The sequence below is a fragment of the Neovison vison genome, chromosome 6 (assembly GCF_020171115.1).
Source record: "Neovison vison isolate M4711 chromosome 6, ASM_NN_V1, whole genome shotgun sequence".
Taxonomy (NCBI): domain Eukaryota; kingdom Metazoa; phylum Chordata; class Mammalia; order Carnivora; family Mustelidae; genus Neogale; species Neogale vison.
This window is the reverse complement of record NC_058096.1, coordinates 66383346-66396825: the sequence shown is the minus strand read 5'-3', so window position 1 is coordinate 66396825 and position 13480 is coordinate 66383346. Positions and strand designations below refer to the sequence as shown.

Here is a 13480-nt window from a genome sequence, read left to right as displayed (position 1 = left end):
GCTCCCTATCTGCGGTTTCCACAACGGCTGAGAGAAGCCGCAGACAAACCCATCGCACACCGTCCGCCACGACCCCACTAGAGCTTCCCTCCGCTCTTGGGACAGCCACCGGGGGCGAAAGGCCAATCACACCGCATCTAGGTCTTGCGATTGGACGACAGTGAGTGCTGATTGGCTGCCGCTACGGGTTTCGGCCTCCCTCCTTTTCCCTTTTGCCCCCACTCCAGTTCCAAGGCTTCAAGCCAATGAGAAGGCGCTTTATAGACGCCCTCCCTTTTCTTTCTTCTTCTCCCCACCTTGGCGAGGGAGGAGACGTTCTGACTGGCCGTACTGTCCTCGGAAGCCCCCCTCGCTTCACCAATCACCGAGGGAGGTACACTCCCAGCGGAGTTGTCGGCCAATTACAAGGCGGCCGCGGCGCCCAGCCGTGCCGTTTCACCGGTGACTCCGGGTTTCACCGTGCTTAACTCTTCAAGCTTTTTCGTAAGGGCCGGCCACTGTGATTGGCCACTGCTGCCATTGTCGAATTTCTCCACTAGCCAGCCACAGAACTAGAACCCACCTTCTTCTCCATCGGCTATCTTCGGCATTTTCCGCTTTTTGGGCGTGGATTTCTAGCGACACTTCCTAATTGGTTTTTCAGGTCGATCGGCTTTTTCCGGGCGGAGTCGCAAACAATCGACGTCTGTGATTGGCTCTGCTCTGGCTTCGGCTCTGCAGCCGAAGCAGGCGGGCGCGGACCTCGGACGGCGATTCCCAGACGCCTGTTACGCGGCTGGCGGGGCGCTGGGCGGTGTAAGGCTGGGTGGGGGAGGAAGGAGGCGGAGGACGAGTAGGAGGGGGGAGGGTGAGTGGGGAAGAGCTAGGCGGCTGCGCAGACGGCGCTCCTCACACAGAGCAGCCCCCGACCCGGGCGAATGCAGGCTTGTGCTGCCGCCGCCGCCAACGCCGCCGCCGCCGCCCGGGCCGAGTGACAAAGGAAGGAAGGAAGGAAGCGAGGAGGAGCCGGCCCCGCAGCCGCTGACAGGGCTCCGGGCTGGGGGCAAAGCGCGGAGACTTCCTGAGCGGGCACCGAGCAGAGGCGAGGGGCGGGAGGGCGGCCGCGCTGGTGCCGCGGACGGGGGAGGGGGCCCCAGGGGACGGAAGCGGTTGCCGGGTTCCCATGTCCCCGGCGTATGGGGAGCACTCGAGGATCCGCTGCCTGGGGTCTGAAGGGAGCTGCCTCCGCCACAGCCGCCGCCATGGCCGCTGGATCCAGCCGCCGCCTGCAGCTGCTCCTGGCGCAATGAGAAGAGGAGCCGCCGCCACCGCCCGCCTCTGACTGACTCGCGACTCCGCCGCCTTCCAGTTCGCCGGGCCCCCGCCGTCTGCCCGCCGGATCCCGCCGCTGCCGGAGCCGCAGCGTTTCCCGTCGCATCTCCGAGCCACCCCCTCCCTCTCCCTCCCTCCTTCCCATCCCCCCTTCTTTTCAAGCGTGAGACTCGTGATCCTTCCGCCGCTTTCCTTCTTCATTGACTCGGAAAAAAAATCCCCGAGGAAAATACAATATTCAGAGTACTTATTTTCAATCAAGTATTTGCCCCCGTTTCACGTGATATATATTTTTTAAGACTCCCCCCTCCCTTTTTCCTTTCCAAGGAAAGGGAGGGGAAAGAACTGTTATTTTTTTCCCAGCCCCAAATCATCTATATGTTAAATATCCATACTGATCTGTCTTGAAGGAGAAATACATCGCTCAGTTTTTTTTTTTTTTTAAATAGCTGTACAGAAAGGAGTGAAAGCCAAGAAGACGAAGTCTTTTTTTTTTTTTTTTAAATCTTCTTGTGGGACAACTTAATGCTGCATTTATCATTAACCTAACGCCCCAGCATAAAACAAAAGGAAGAAAAGGAAGGAAGGAAAAGAGGGTGATTCGGGAAAAGAGTGATCATGTCAGGGCGGCCCAGAACCACCTCCTTTGCGGAGAGCTGCAAGCCAGTGCAGCAGCCTTCAGCTTTTGGCAGCATGAAAGTTAGCAGTGAGTATTGATTTTATTTTACACCCCTTCTCCGCCTCACCCTTAAAATACAAAGCCTTTACTAACCAGGATCTTAAAATATTAGATCTTCTGCTAATAATAATCAAGAGGTAGTGGAAAAGGGCAAAAACCTGTCTTCAGTCAAGGATGAGGCAGCTCCCTCTCTATTCCCATACCACTTCCCCCGGTCTCATTAACCTTGAATTGAGAGAATATGCTTTTTACTTGGATGATTTGATTTGAAAGTTGCTTCTTTTCTTATACTTTTTGTGCTCTTGGTAGTCAGCTTTATCAAGTGCTTGAGTATTTCCATGTTGAAATAGTGATGAAAGTATTTTCTTGCTCATCCTTTCGAATAAAGAGGACTATTCAATCGTTACGTACATTTGCAGAGTATTTGTCTTTTGGAATGAGGGTTATTTTATTTAGCTCAGGTCTTAGGGGTTGTCATAGTTTTGTATACTTGCTAGAAAGACTAAATGTCAGTCTCCTAACATTTGTTTCTTGTTTGTGTGACTACAGAGTATTTGGTCTTAATTCAGAGATGAACTTGCTTAGTACCTAGCATTCACTTTTGGAGGCGAGGCTTGAGTTCTCCCTTTAGAAAGGGTCTGTGGGAGCTGGTGGAGACCCAGTAGCATCCCTACGGGCATTGTTTTAATTGCACACGTTTTAATGCGATCTCTTAACCTTCCCGTTTTGACATTACCAATTTACCACTATATAATTTATGTTTAATCAAAAGGTAGCTTGGAAGTAGGTTCAAGTTTTGATTGAGGTTTGTATTGTCATGTTGCCAGATACTAAGTTGAATGTTAATTGTCACTGAGTCATCATTAAGTTCAGTTTTGGGGTGCCATGGCATTCAGCGTCTGTTAAATTATCTAGAGTTCAAACGTCCCTTTTTAGGACTATTTAAAATACTCTTGCATTGGTTTCCTCCCACATTTAGATAAAACTATGGGTTTAGTTATTACATTATGGATTTAGACCTTTCTGTCACAGGCTTTGCAGAAGGCTGTAGTCCTGAGTATAATAGGGATATTTGAGCTTGTGTTCAGGGTTGTTGCTAGACTGTACTTTTGTCCCAGATTTGTGCTAAATAGTCTGTGTTTGGTATACTAAGTACCTACTGTTCCAGAGTATCTCTATTTGTAAATAGGTATTTAGTGACAGTTTATTTAAACCATACTTCCAGAATTTGACAAAAATATCTACATTGTTTCCTTATTCCTGGAGAAAGGGGCATAGTGAGGGCAAAGAAAAACTGTTGCCTAGGAGAGAACTGAAGAACTGAGATTTTTAAAAAATATATACATGCTGTGATGTGAAGTTGATTATATGCTTAAGCAACCTAAAATTATCATTTTTAATTGAGCTCAGAATTTCAGTTTATTTTGGCATTTGGACTTGCCTGAAACAAGGTAGTCTAAGGTAGTAGCTGAATAGCAGATCAGTTTTAAAAGTTATTTATTCATTATTTATTTTTGTGACTAGTACAGAATGCTGGGTATGTGAAGAAGGCAGCTGATGATGCATTTTTTAGAGGAGAGGCAAGCTTTCTAAGCACTTCATGGGGTCATTTGAAAGGAATATTTTAAAATTCTGGGGTAATTTTCAGCTATGATGAGGCAAATCTTATAATAGCTACTTAAGAGCCTCTTGTGGTACTGGAGTGTTTGTATGTTTTTCATCTTGGTAATATAGTTTAAAACCACTTGAAATCAATTTTAGGTAATTATTTTATTAGATCAATTTCAGAGAGCAAAATGGAATAGCTTATAATATTAAGTTTTTGGACTTTTAATTTTGTTTCCAAGGTTTTTTTTGAAAATGACTTCTTAATTCTTGGTAATGTGGTTTGTTGACTGAGGTTGGAGTAACTCTTGTAAAGTGCATAGGTTAAAGTGTTTAATTTTCTTTTCTTATATAGATCATAACATTTAAAAAATTGGAGTTCAATGCAAATTTTGTGTTTTTAACAACTTTGACTTTAAGGACATTTTAGAAGAAAAAGGATATCATTCAACATTTGTTTCAGTGCTACTGTTCTAAGAGATCCCTGTTCAAAATAGAGATACATAAAGAAATTAAAGTCCTTGGCCTCAAAAGCTTATCATTTAGTCGTAGAGGCAGGTTATGGGACGAAATATGAACAGTATCATGATGACTGCAAGATTATAAATACAAAGAGAATGCTTTGTTCAGAGGGATGAAGAATACAGGAGTGAGGCCTCTGGATTGGAGAGGAAGGACTTCCTGTAGAAATGTGTTTTAAGACAGGTGTTAAAGGAGACAGTCGTTTGAATTGATAGAGAAGCATAAAGGATTCTAGGTGGAAGGAATGGACAGAGGCACAGAGATGGTGATTTTTGTGTGGCAGGTAGATAATTTTTGTACCTACCAAGCAAGTTGGTAAATCTGAGTTAAAGGGGCCTAAGTTAGAAAATAAGAAGAGAGAGAGTTTGGAAAATGTGTTAACTATAGTTGACGGAGAGCAGAAGGGACTTGGAAGAGCTTGGTTGTGATTCAGTAGAGATTGGGATTTACTGTAGGTTGGTGAACAAGATGTTTATTTGAAGGTGATTTGGACAGCTGAGTTAATGGATTACAGTAAACATTAGAGCCCTTTCAGAGAAATAGTAGGGTATGTTGTGAACATGAGGAAATATAAAATAAAATGTGAAAATGGTATGAAAGTAACACATTTGAGAGATAGTGTGAATGACGAACTGGCAGGACTTCAGATTGGATCGAAGGGGAATATTTGGGAGGGAGTCAGGAGTTAAAAATAACTTCTGATGTTGTTGGTCTGGAAGACTTGACTGCCGAGTTATATTGTCGATTGTAATGGGAAAGTTGAGAAAGTGCTGAGATGAGAAGGTAGATGAGTTCGCTTTTTAAAAATTTAATGTACAATAGGTTCCCTTAAAGTTCAGCAGAGAGCATGTGGTTACTGGCAGTGATATTAAACTTTACAGTTTATTAATTGCACAGTTTCTAATTTTTCTTCACCTAAAAATGTTGGATTTATTTTGGGGAGCAGTAAACAATGGTTTTTATTTAAATGCTATTAAATAATGTCTTAAAAAAGAAAGTAATTTTTTATGTAGATTCAAAAACCTCACCCTTGACCCTAGTTATAATAGTTCTATGGTAATTTATCGAAAAGCAGTGGAAATATTTTTTGGACTAAAAATATTTGACTAATATTTTTTGTGACATAAAAACTTTAGATATTTTATTTTTTAAAGATTTTATTTATTTGACAGAGAGAGAGATGGAAAGAGAGTACAAGCAAGGGGAGCTGCAAGCCGAGGGAGAGGGAGAAGCAGGCTTCTCACTGAGCAGGGTGCCCATTATGGGGCTCAGTCCCAGGACCCTAGAATCATGACTTGAATCGAAGGCAGATGCTTAACCAGCTGAACCATTCAGGCCGCCCTGAAACTAGATATTTTAAATAGCCTTTAATTTAATCTTTTGTCATTTAATCATTTAAAACCTGCTTTTCATAAATAATGATTATTCTTTGTTAAACTTTGCACTTAAAATAATGATAATAATAGTAATAATAGTAATAATAGCCTCCTTTATTTGGTTTGTGAAGGCTCCAGCAGAAATTATAAGTTGATTTTATAACATATTTTTTGCCTTTTTGGTTGAGTTAAGTATTCATCCCAAGTTTGTTTGTTTACTTATTTATTTTAAAGATGTATTTATTTAGAGAGAGGGAGAGCATAAGCAGGAGGGGTAGAGGAACAGGAAGAAGAGAAACTGAAGCAGACTCCACACTGAGGGCAGAGTCCGAAGTGGGGCTTGATCTCACAACCCTGAGCCCAAACCAAGAGTCAGCACTTAGCAGACTGCGCCACCCAGGTGCCCTGTATTCATCCCAAGTTTAAATCATGTATTTAAATTGTATATTTCAAATATTACTTTTTACTTACTGTGGTGAAACCAATGTTTCTTTTTGGTTTGCATTCAGATGCAAGTGTCTTTTTTAAGTGTCTAAATGTTAGGAGCTGTACAGTTCCTTCTGTAGAATTGTGTACTACTACTCAAAAAAGAGAAGGTAAAGGACTTCCTATGGTGATTTTGGTTAAAATATTATTAATAGGGGCACCTGGGTGGCTCAGTCGTTAAGCGTCTGCCTTTGGCTTGGGTCCTGATTCTAGGACCCTGGGATCCATCCTGCATTGGGCTCCCTGTTCAGCAGGAAGCCTGCTTCTCTCTCTCTCCCACTCCCCCTACTTGTGTTTTCTCTCTCAAACAAATAAATAAAATCTTAAAAAAAAAATTAGTTAAAAATCCTTTTGGTATACTGTTGGCAAAATTTTAGCCAATTGGCTAGGTTTAATTTTTAAATAGAAGATTTAAAAAGAGGAGAGTAAATCAGTGAGTATCATTTATTTCCTCATATAAAACTTTTTACATCAGTTTTTTTAGTGAAGAGAGGATAATTAATAGCAGTTGCGTATTTTTGTGCAGTATTTAGTCATCTTGTATTAAAACCAAAAGCTACGTGGCAACTTCGAGTTATTCTGTTCTTCAGGGAGTTCATTCTCCTTGTGACATCTAAAAATTAGGTTATTAGAATTTAGTCAATTTCTAGATCATCCATGTTTATGTGGATGGGAGCTCGTGTGTGAGACTGAAAACCTTACTTTCATTAAGTTTTCATTCCTTTCCCAACCAGAACTTTCCAGAGTTGTTAAAACACTAATACTTTTGTAAAAGAATTGCACACTCTCTTGTTGTATGCATCTGTAGAGTGCTAATTGTGAAATAATTATAAGGGATAGGAACTAGGACAAAACTTTAAGTGAGCCAAGAGATTCACAAATCGATTTATGGCTGATTGGGAATGGCATTGAATAAATGAGGTGACATTCATTTCACTGGTGTAGTTTATATGAAAATCAGTTCTTGCACTCCGTGCCATCTGCTCCTTGTTTTGGACTTCAGTTGCAGGTGTGAGATACTGTTTTGGAGAGACACCAAAGCTGGTGAAGTCAGAGTTTTTAAAATATCAGTAGCAGATTCTGAGACTTGAAAAGCTCTGTTTTTGTGTGCTTTATATGTGGAGAATGCTGTGAAACAGACCCATGCTGACCTGATGCCACAGTTTCATACTTTTTAATAAGACTCATGGGATTGTGGGATAAGAATGGGGATGGGCAGACTGTAAGTCTGTGGTGTCTCTTGTGATGCTCCACCCTGCAATGGAGAATGGAGGGACAGCACGTGTATGTGACTGGAGTATATGCTGGTACTAAGAAGACCAAGCTGATTTCCCAGATACTGTTCTAAAAACATAGTCACTGTAAGTAGATGAATTTGTTGGAAAATTTGCATCATTTCCTAGCATTCTTGGGGGGCAGGGGATGTAATGGAAAGGGACTCTTATGTGATTTCAAGACTAGAGGTATTTTTATTGTTTATTGGTTTTGGAGTAGAGGTTGCAGTCTTTGCTTCTATCTTAGATTGTACAAATCTTCTTTGGTTATGTAAATTGTCTTTGAAATTGTTGAATGTGATGTGGAAATATATATTCGTATAAAGACCTGTGTGAATAGTACAAGGAAAAACTGACAGTAGAGTTAAAGGAGAACAATTTAATAGTTTCCCCAAACGTTTTTACCATTAAATTGATAAAGGACATAAATTAAAAAGGGACATTTATTATACTGTTCTGTTGATTACTGAGTTTTCTGTTTTTCAAAGTTAATACCCAGCACATAATGAACATTGAAAATTATTTCAATAAATACTGTATCTGTAATGTGCTTGGTCTGGTATAAAGATAAAACTCTGTAGATTTGGATTCTCAGTTTACAATCCCCCTGCCCCCTTTTGCTTATGTTTTAGGGACAAAGTCTACTTTTAAAGGGTATGCAAGTTAAATTTTTGTAAATAGTTGAATCTTATATTTTTGTATTGGGTAATTTTCTTAGAAGCATTCTGATTTGATCAGATTGAGGCAATGATGTATTTTTTTGTTTCTCAGTTCTGCCAGATCAAGTTTTCCTTTTTTCTCCAGGGTGCTATGGCCAACAATGTCATAAAATATGAATCCCTTAAAATGTTCTCTTTTCAATGTATTCTAGAGTCATTAGTTTCTTGATTGTCCTTTGAAATCAATTTAATAATAAAAAGTAAACATTTCTGGAAGAGGAACTGTTTTTCTAGAAACTTGTATTTTGGATGGTGGTGAAATTTAAATGAACTTACAGGCATAGGATTGAACATACATGCTTTAAAGTTAGAGAGGTGGGTAGGCCGGCACAAATAATAGTAACACTGGTACTACGCACTGACATTAAAACTCTTTTTCATTATCCTTAATTTTATCGTGTGAAATCCTAGGCTTTTGAAGCTAAAAATAAATAGGTTACTTTAACAGAAAGTGGCCACAAATACTGATGTGATTGATAAGTGATATGTCTATTGAATGTTTACTGTGTTCTAAATAAGCATTGTGCCAAATTCTTTATATGCAACATTTCAGTGTAATAATTACACCAACTCTGCAAACTAGCTAATACTATTATCCCCACTTTATAGATTAGGTAAATAAAATACAGAGAGATGAAACAATTTATCCCAAGATTACTTGGGAAGAAAGTTGCTTTGCTAGAATTTAAACCCAGGCATTTTGAGTCTACAGCTCTTTTTCCATATCGTATGTTATAGAGATACTTGGATTCCAGGGATAAGCTAAAGTGCCTTTTACTTTTAGGATAGTCTTTCATTGATAATGTGTATGTAAGACTTTCACTAATTTCATTGATACTGCTTTTGCAGTTAGTTTCAGGCATGTCTATCAGCAAATATAGTATTAAGTATTCACAGTTATATTGAAAAAAATGGTCAGTTCTCTTATGATTTCAGGAAAACTTCCTAAGACAACCACGAAAATGGAAATATTAAGGATTATGCCAGCCAAAAAAGAAAAGTGATATATGGATTTTTTTTTAATGCTCAGAGTTTTTTTTTTAATTGAAAAGTACTGATTTTTCATGTGTAAATCTGGTGTGTTTATATTTCCAGGTAATATTAGACTGTGATTCTCCAAATAAGCTATTATTAAGGATTATTAATTCTGTCTCTTCCTATAGGTTGTGAAGTGTTCTCAGTGTTCTCTTCCTCCTTTTAGTATTTGACAGCAAACTTCATGAGTGTATATATATATGTGTGTGTTTTTATGTGTGTATGGTTTCGTGATTTTATGTATGTACAATTAGTCAAGTGTCTGTTGGACATTTGTTATAACTGAGAATTCAGTTATTGTTGGTTTTTAAAGAATAACAGCTCTGCGTCAGAGTGGAATTGGGTTCTTTGGAACATCATCTTTGTTGGAATCGGTTGGCATTTGACAATCAGGAAGCAAAGCAAAAAGACTCCTGAATATCTGAAATTCCTGGACGAATTGTGCAAACACTTCGTTCATATGTTTGTTTTTAGGATTTTACTATAACTCTTTATTATTATTTAACACATGGTTGTAATTCATTCAGTTATCTCATTTTTTAAAACTGCAAGTTAGAAGGGAATGAATGGATACTGATATTAAGCATTACATCTCCAAAAAAAAAAGGACAAGCAAGCATATTGGGATTACTTAGTGTAGACTTATAAGCTGGGGGTGGGGGGATCACTGATAATTTTTCAAAATGTTGACCTAGAGAAGTTTGAATTATATCTCTTAAAAGGGCAAGAGGATACCTGGGGTTCTGTAATAACTTCTCATTACTTCAAACATTCTCTAATTTCTTGGTCACTGAAGTGATAAGGAAGAGTAATGGTCATCACTGTCCCATTGACCAACTCTATTTGCATTTCAATGATATGGATAAAGATTACTAAAGTTTTTAGTATGCTAGCCCAGATACATTTATTATTCAGCGGTAGCATTTTATCTGATTTAAGGTTCGTTGTCTTTTTTTTTTTTTTTTCTTCTTTTGTGGTACTTTGAAGTTGCTGTTTGAATTTTAACCTGCTCATATCTTTTGTTTTTTGAATACTTAGAAGGCACTGCATGGTGTTATTTAAGCTTTTTCATGAATTAATGATTAGCTATTAGTAACTTTACCAACCACACTTAAGACCTGTTAATGAGAATTTGAAAAGGTGGGTATCTTGATTGTTGATCTGAAGATAAAGGATAGCCATAGCACTCCAATCCTCTTTTGGAAGTCTAAGAAATTCTTAGGGGCTTCACTGGCTAATAATACTAAAAAATGTTGGGTGTTGTAGATTTCTTTCCAAGGAAGGGTAATCTATCTTAAAAAATGGACTCCTTTTATTTCCCCTAATTCCATAAGGTCAGTTAATTCTTTTTTTAAGCTGCTTTTATTTTTTAATTTTAACTTTTTTTTTATTTTTAAAATTTTTTTTAGAGAGCACATGTGCTCACAAGTAGGGGAAGGGGCAGAGGGAGAGAGAGAATCTTAGGTAGGCTCCAGATGGAGTCCCACTCAGAACCCTGAGATCATCACTTGAGCTGAAGTAAGAGTCGGATGCTCAACCAGGTGAGCTACCCAGGCACTCCAGTTAATTCTTTTTAATTGATTAATCACTTTCTTCATGACATGTGTTGAAGTTACTGAGCTGAGTCAAATTCCTACTCCTAGATTTTTAAGTCTGTAGAGGCAGCATCTGAAGAATTTGTGGTGCTGGTGTAAATGCCTGGTATCAGACTGCCAGTATTGCAGGTGTATTTGCTGCAGTTCCCCATTGGAATTTCAGTTTTCACACTCCGCTTATTAAACTCTGAAGGGAAGGGGGAAGCTTTGAGTTGGTAGGGTTTCAGCAATAGTACCTAATTGTATACATATATCAGATTTGTATAATTATAGCAATAACCACAATATTACTAATTGGATGCTGTATGATAGACAATTACATGCTATTCTTATTTACATATTTTGCTTTAAAAAATGGAATTTACTCATGTGATTCAAAATTTTCACGGTTTTTATCTTTGTCTTGCTCCTGCTTTTAAACTACCAGTTCCCTTTCTTGGAGACAGCATCCCTGTGTCTTAAGAATCCCTTCTGTAGATACTCTGATTCTTTACATGTTATTTCTATTATGGAATTATATTTTTTGTATACATACTTAAATGAACACAGCTTTAGCATAAGAGTGTTAGAATTAAAACACAATTTAAATCAATAATTCTAGAAAATTGCGGATGTTTTCCAATATTTTAAGTTTCTAAACCCTTATTTTACTGAATGTGAGTTAGATGGGGAGTAAGTACAAAGATGAGAAGGTGATTCTCTTGGCAATAAGAGGTAAAGTGCTAATAGTCACAACCAGTGAACCCTTAGCATATTTAAAATGTCTCCTACTCTGTGTATTTGAGAAATGATCCATAGCGTTGAGAAGGTATTATCATTCTTGCTGGAAGTAGTTATTTGTCATGGTAAAGAAAAACACAAAGGAAAATTCATTTTTTCCTTTAATTTTCCATTTTTCTAACATCTTAGATGAAAAAAACCTGTTCTCTTGAGAGATCAGAGGCGCAGAGTGCGTCAGTGTCAATGAAGCCTGTGCCTTTTACCTCTTTAAGAGCGCACGGTTTCATTCTGCTTCTAAACCAAGCACTCCTTAGTCTTTTTTAAAAAAGAAATTTTTATTTTTATAAAATAGTACATTCATATGGTTTAAAGAAAGTCTTCATGGAAGCCACTCTTCTCTTTCTCCTATTTCCTGTAGGCACTCTTAACTATGACAGCTGTTTTTCTCTATCAGTTTTTGTCATATTTTTATTTCATATACTTTTACCTATTTGTTAAAATTACTTTTTGATATTGTTTATTGTTTTCTTATTATGATAGACATTTATTCTCATCCTTATTGCACTTTTGCTAGCATGCTAATATAATTATGCAACTATTTTTAGCTAAATAATTTTTAAAATTATTCAAATGAGTAACACTCAGTGTCTAGACACTAAGCAGTATTCTTAGCAGAAACAGGTAGTGTGCAGTGATCACATACCCTTTTAAAAATGGCTTTATTGGGCGCCTGGGTGGCTCAGTTGGTTAAGCAACTGCCATCAGCTTGGGTCATGATCCCAGAGTACTGGACTGAGTCCCACCCACATCAAGCTCCCAGCTCCAAGGGGAGTCTGCTTCTCCCTCTGACCTTCTCCCGTCTCATGTTCTCTCTCACTCTCTCTCTCTCTCTCAAATAAATAAAATCTTTAAAAAAATATAAAAATGGCTTTATTGAGATATCATTCACATACCATAAAGTTTATTCATTTTAAGTGTACAGTGGTTTTAGTATGTCTACAGAATTGTGCAGTTATCAACTAATACTAGCACATTTTTGTATGGTATCCAGTGGTGATCATTCCCCATATGCTTCTTCCTCCCAGCTCTTGGTAACTACCAAACTACTTTCTGTTTTTATGGATTTGCCTATTCTCAACATTTCATATGAATGGAATCATACAATATGTGGCTTTTATGACTGGCTTCTTTTATTTCATATAATATCTTCTATGTCCATCTCTGTTGTAGCATTTATCAGTACTTCATTCCTTTTTATTTTTGAACAATATTTCATTGTATGGAATTGCCATCATTTGTTTATCCATTCTTCAGTTGATAGGCATTTGGATTGTTAGCTACGTTTTGGCTAATATAAATAATACTGCTATGAATATTTGTGAACAGGTTTTTGTGTGGACATATATTTTCTTATCTTTTGGATATATACCTAGGAGTGAAATTGCTAGGTTGTATGCTAACTGTTAAATATTTCAAGGAACTATCAAACTATTTCCTAAGTGGCAATCACATTTCCTTTGCTTTTAATTTTTTTTTTTACAGTTTATTGTTTCCATTTTCTTTTTTCTTGTACTGTTTGCAGTGATCATAATCTTGATTTTTCTACACCTCAGATTTTAGCAAGGATTCTCTAGATCTGCTCCACCACTCTTGTTTTCCAGGAGTGTCTTTTTCCTGGAGTCCTCATCTTACTACTGAGATCTGGCTTGGTGGTTCTCCAGGCCCCACTGTATAGCTGTCATCTTGACTTCATTGCTCTTCAGGGTCCACTCCTGTTTCCCTGGATCCCATGTCTTTGTATCACCTAATACTTATCTTAACATAATCTCATGACATCAGCCAGCAGCACCCAAAAAATTAACTGCTCGGTAAATGTATCTAGAAAAGTTGTTTGTTGGTTGTTTTTTTACACATTTGCTCCAAAAGAGTAGTTAAGCTCACACACTTTTTTGGCGTGTGTCTCATCTTTTCAGTGTCTAGACACTGAGGCATAGATGTTTGGGAGGTTACTTTGTATCATTATGATCAAGTGATTACCATGCCAACATGAAGCAATAGGCTGAAACAAATACAGAAATATGAACAATATTAATATAAATACTTGTTTAAACCAGAGCTATTCGATAGAAATACAGTGTTAGCCACAAATGTGAGTCAC

The 13480-nt window shown here is 38.2% G+C and overlaps 1 protein-coding gene across 2 annotated transcripts in view; it reads left to right on the top strand.

Annotated features, from left to right (window-relative positions):
- Window positions 1–929: 929 nt before the first annotated feature.
- Window positions 930–13480, top strand: part of GSK3B (glycogen synthase kinase 3 beta) — a 221283-nt gene continuing 208732 nt past the window's right edge. The window contains exon 1 of one of the 2 annotated variants that reach the window (XM_044251458.1): window positions 930–2017. In XM_044251458.1, the coding sequence (XP_044107393.1) occupies window positions 1930–2017 (88 nt within the window). In that variant the 5' untranslated portion in view covers window positions 930–1929. The remainder of the gene's footprint in view (window positions 2018–13480) is intronic. The other variant, XM_044251459.1, reaches the window with a different exon arrangement.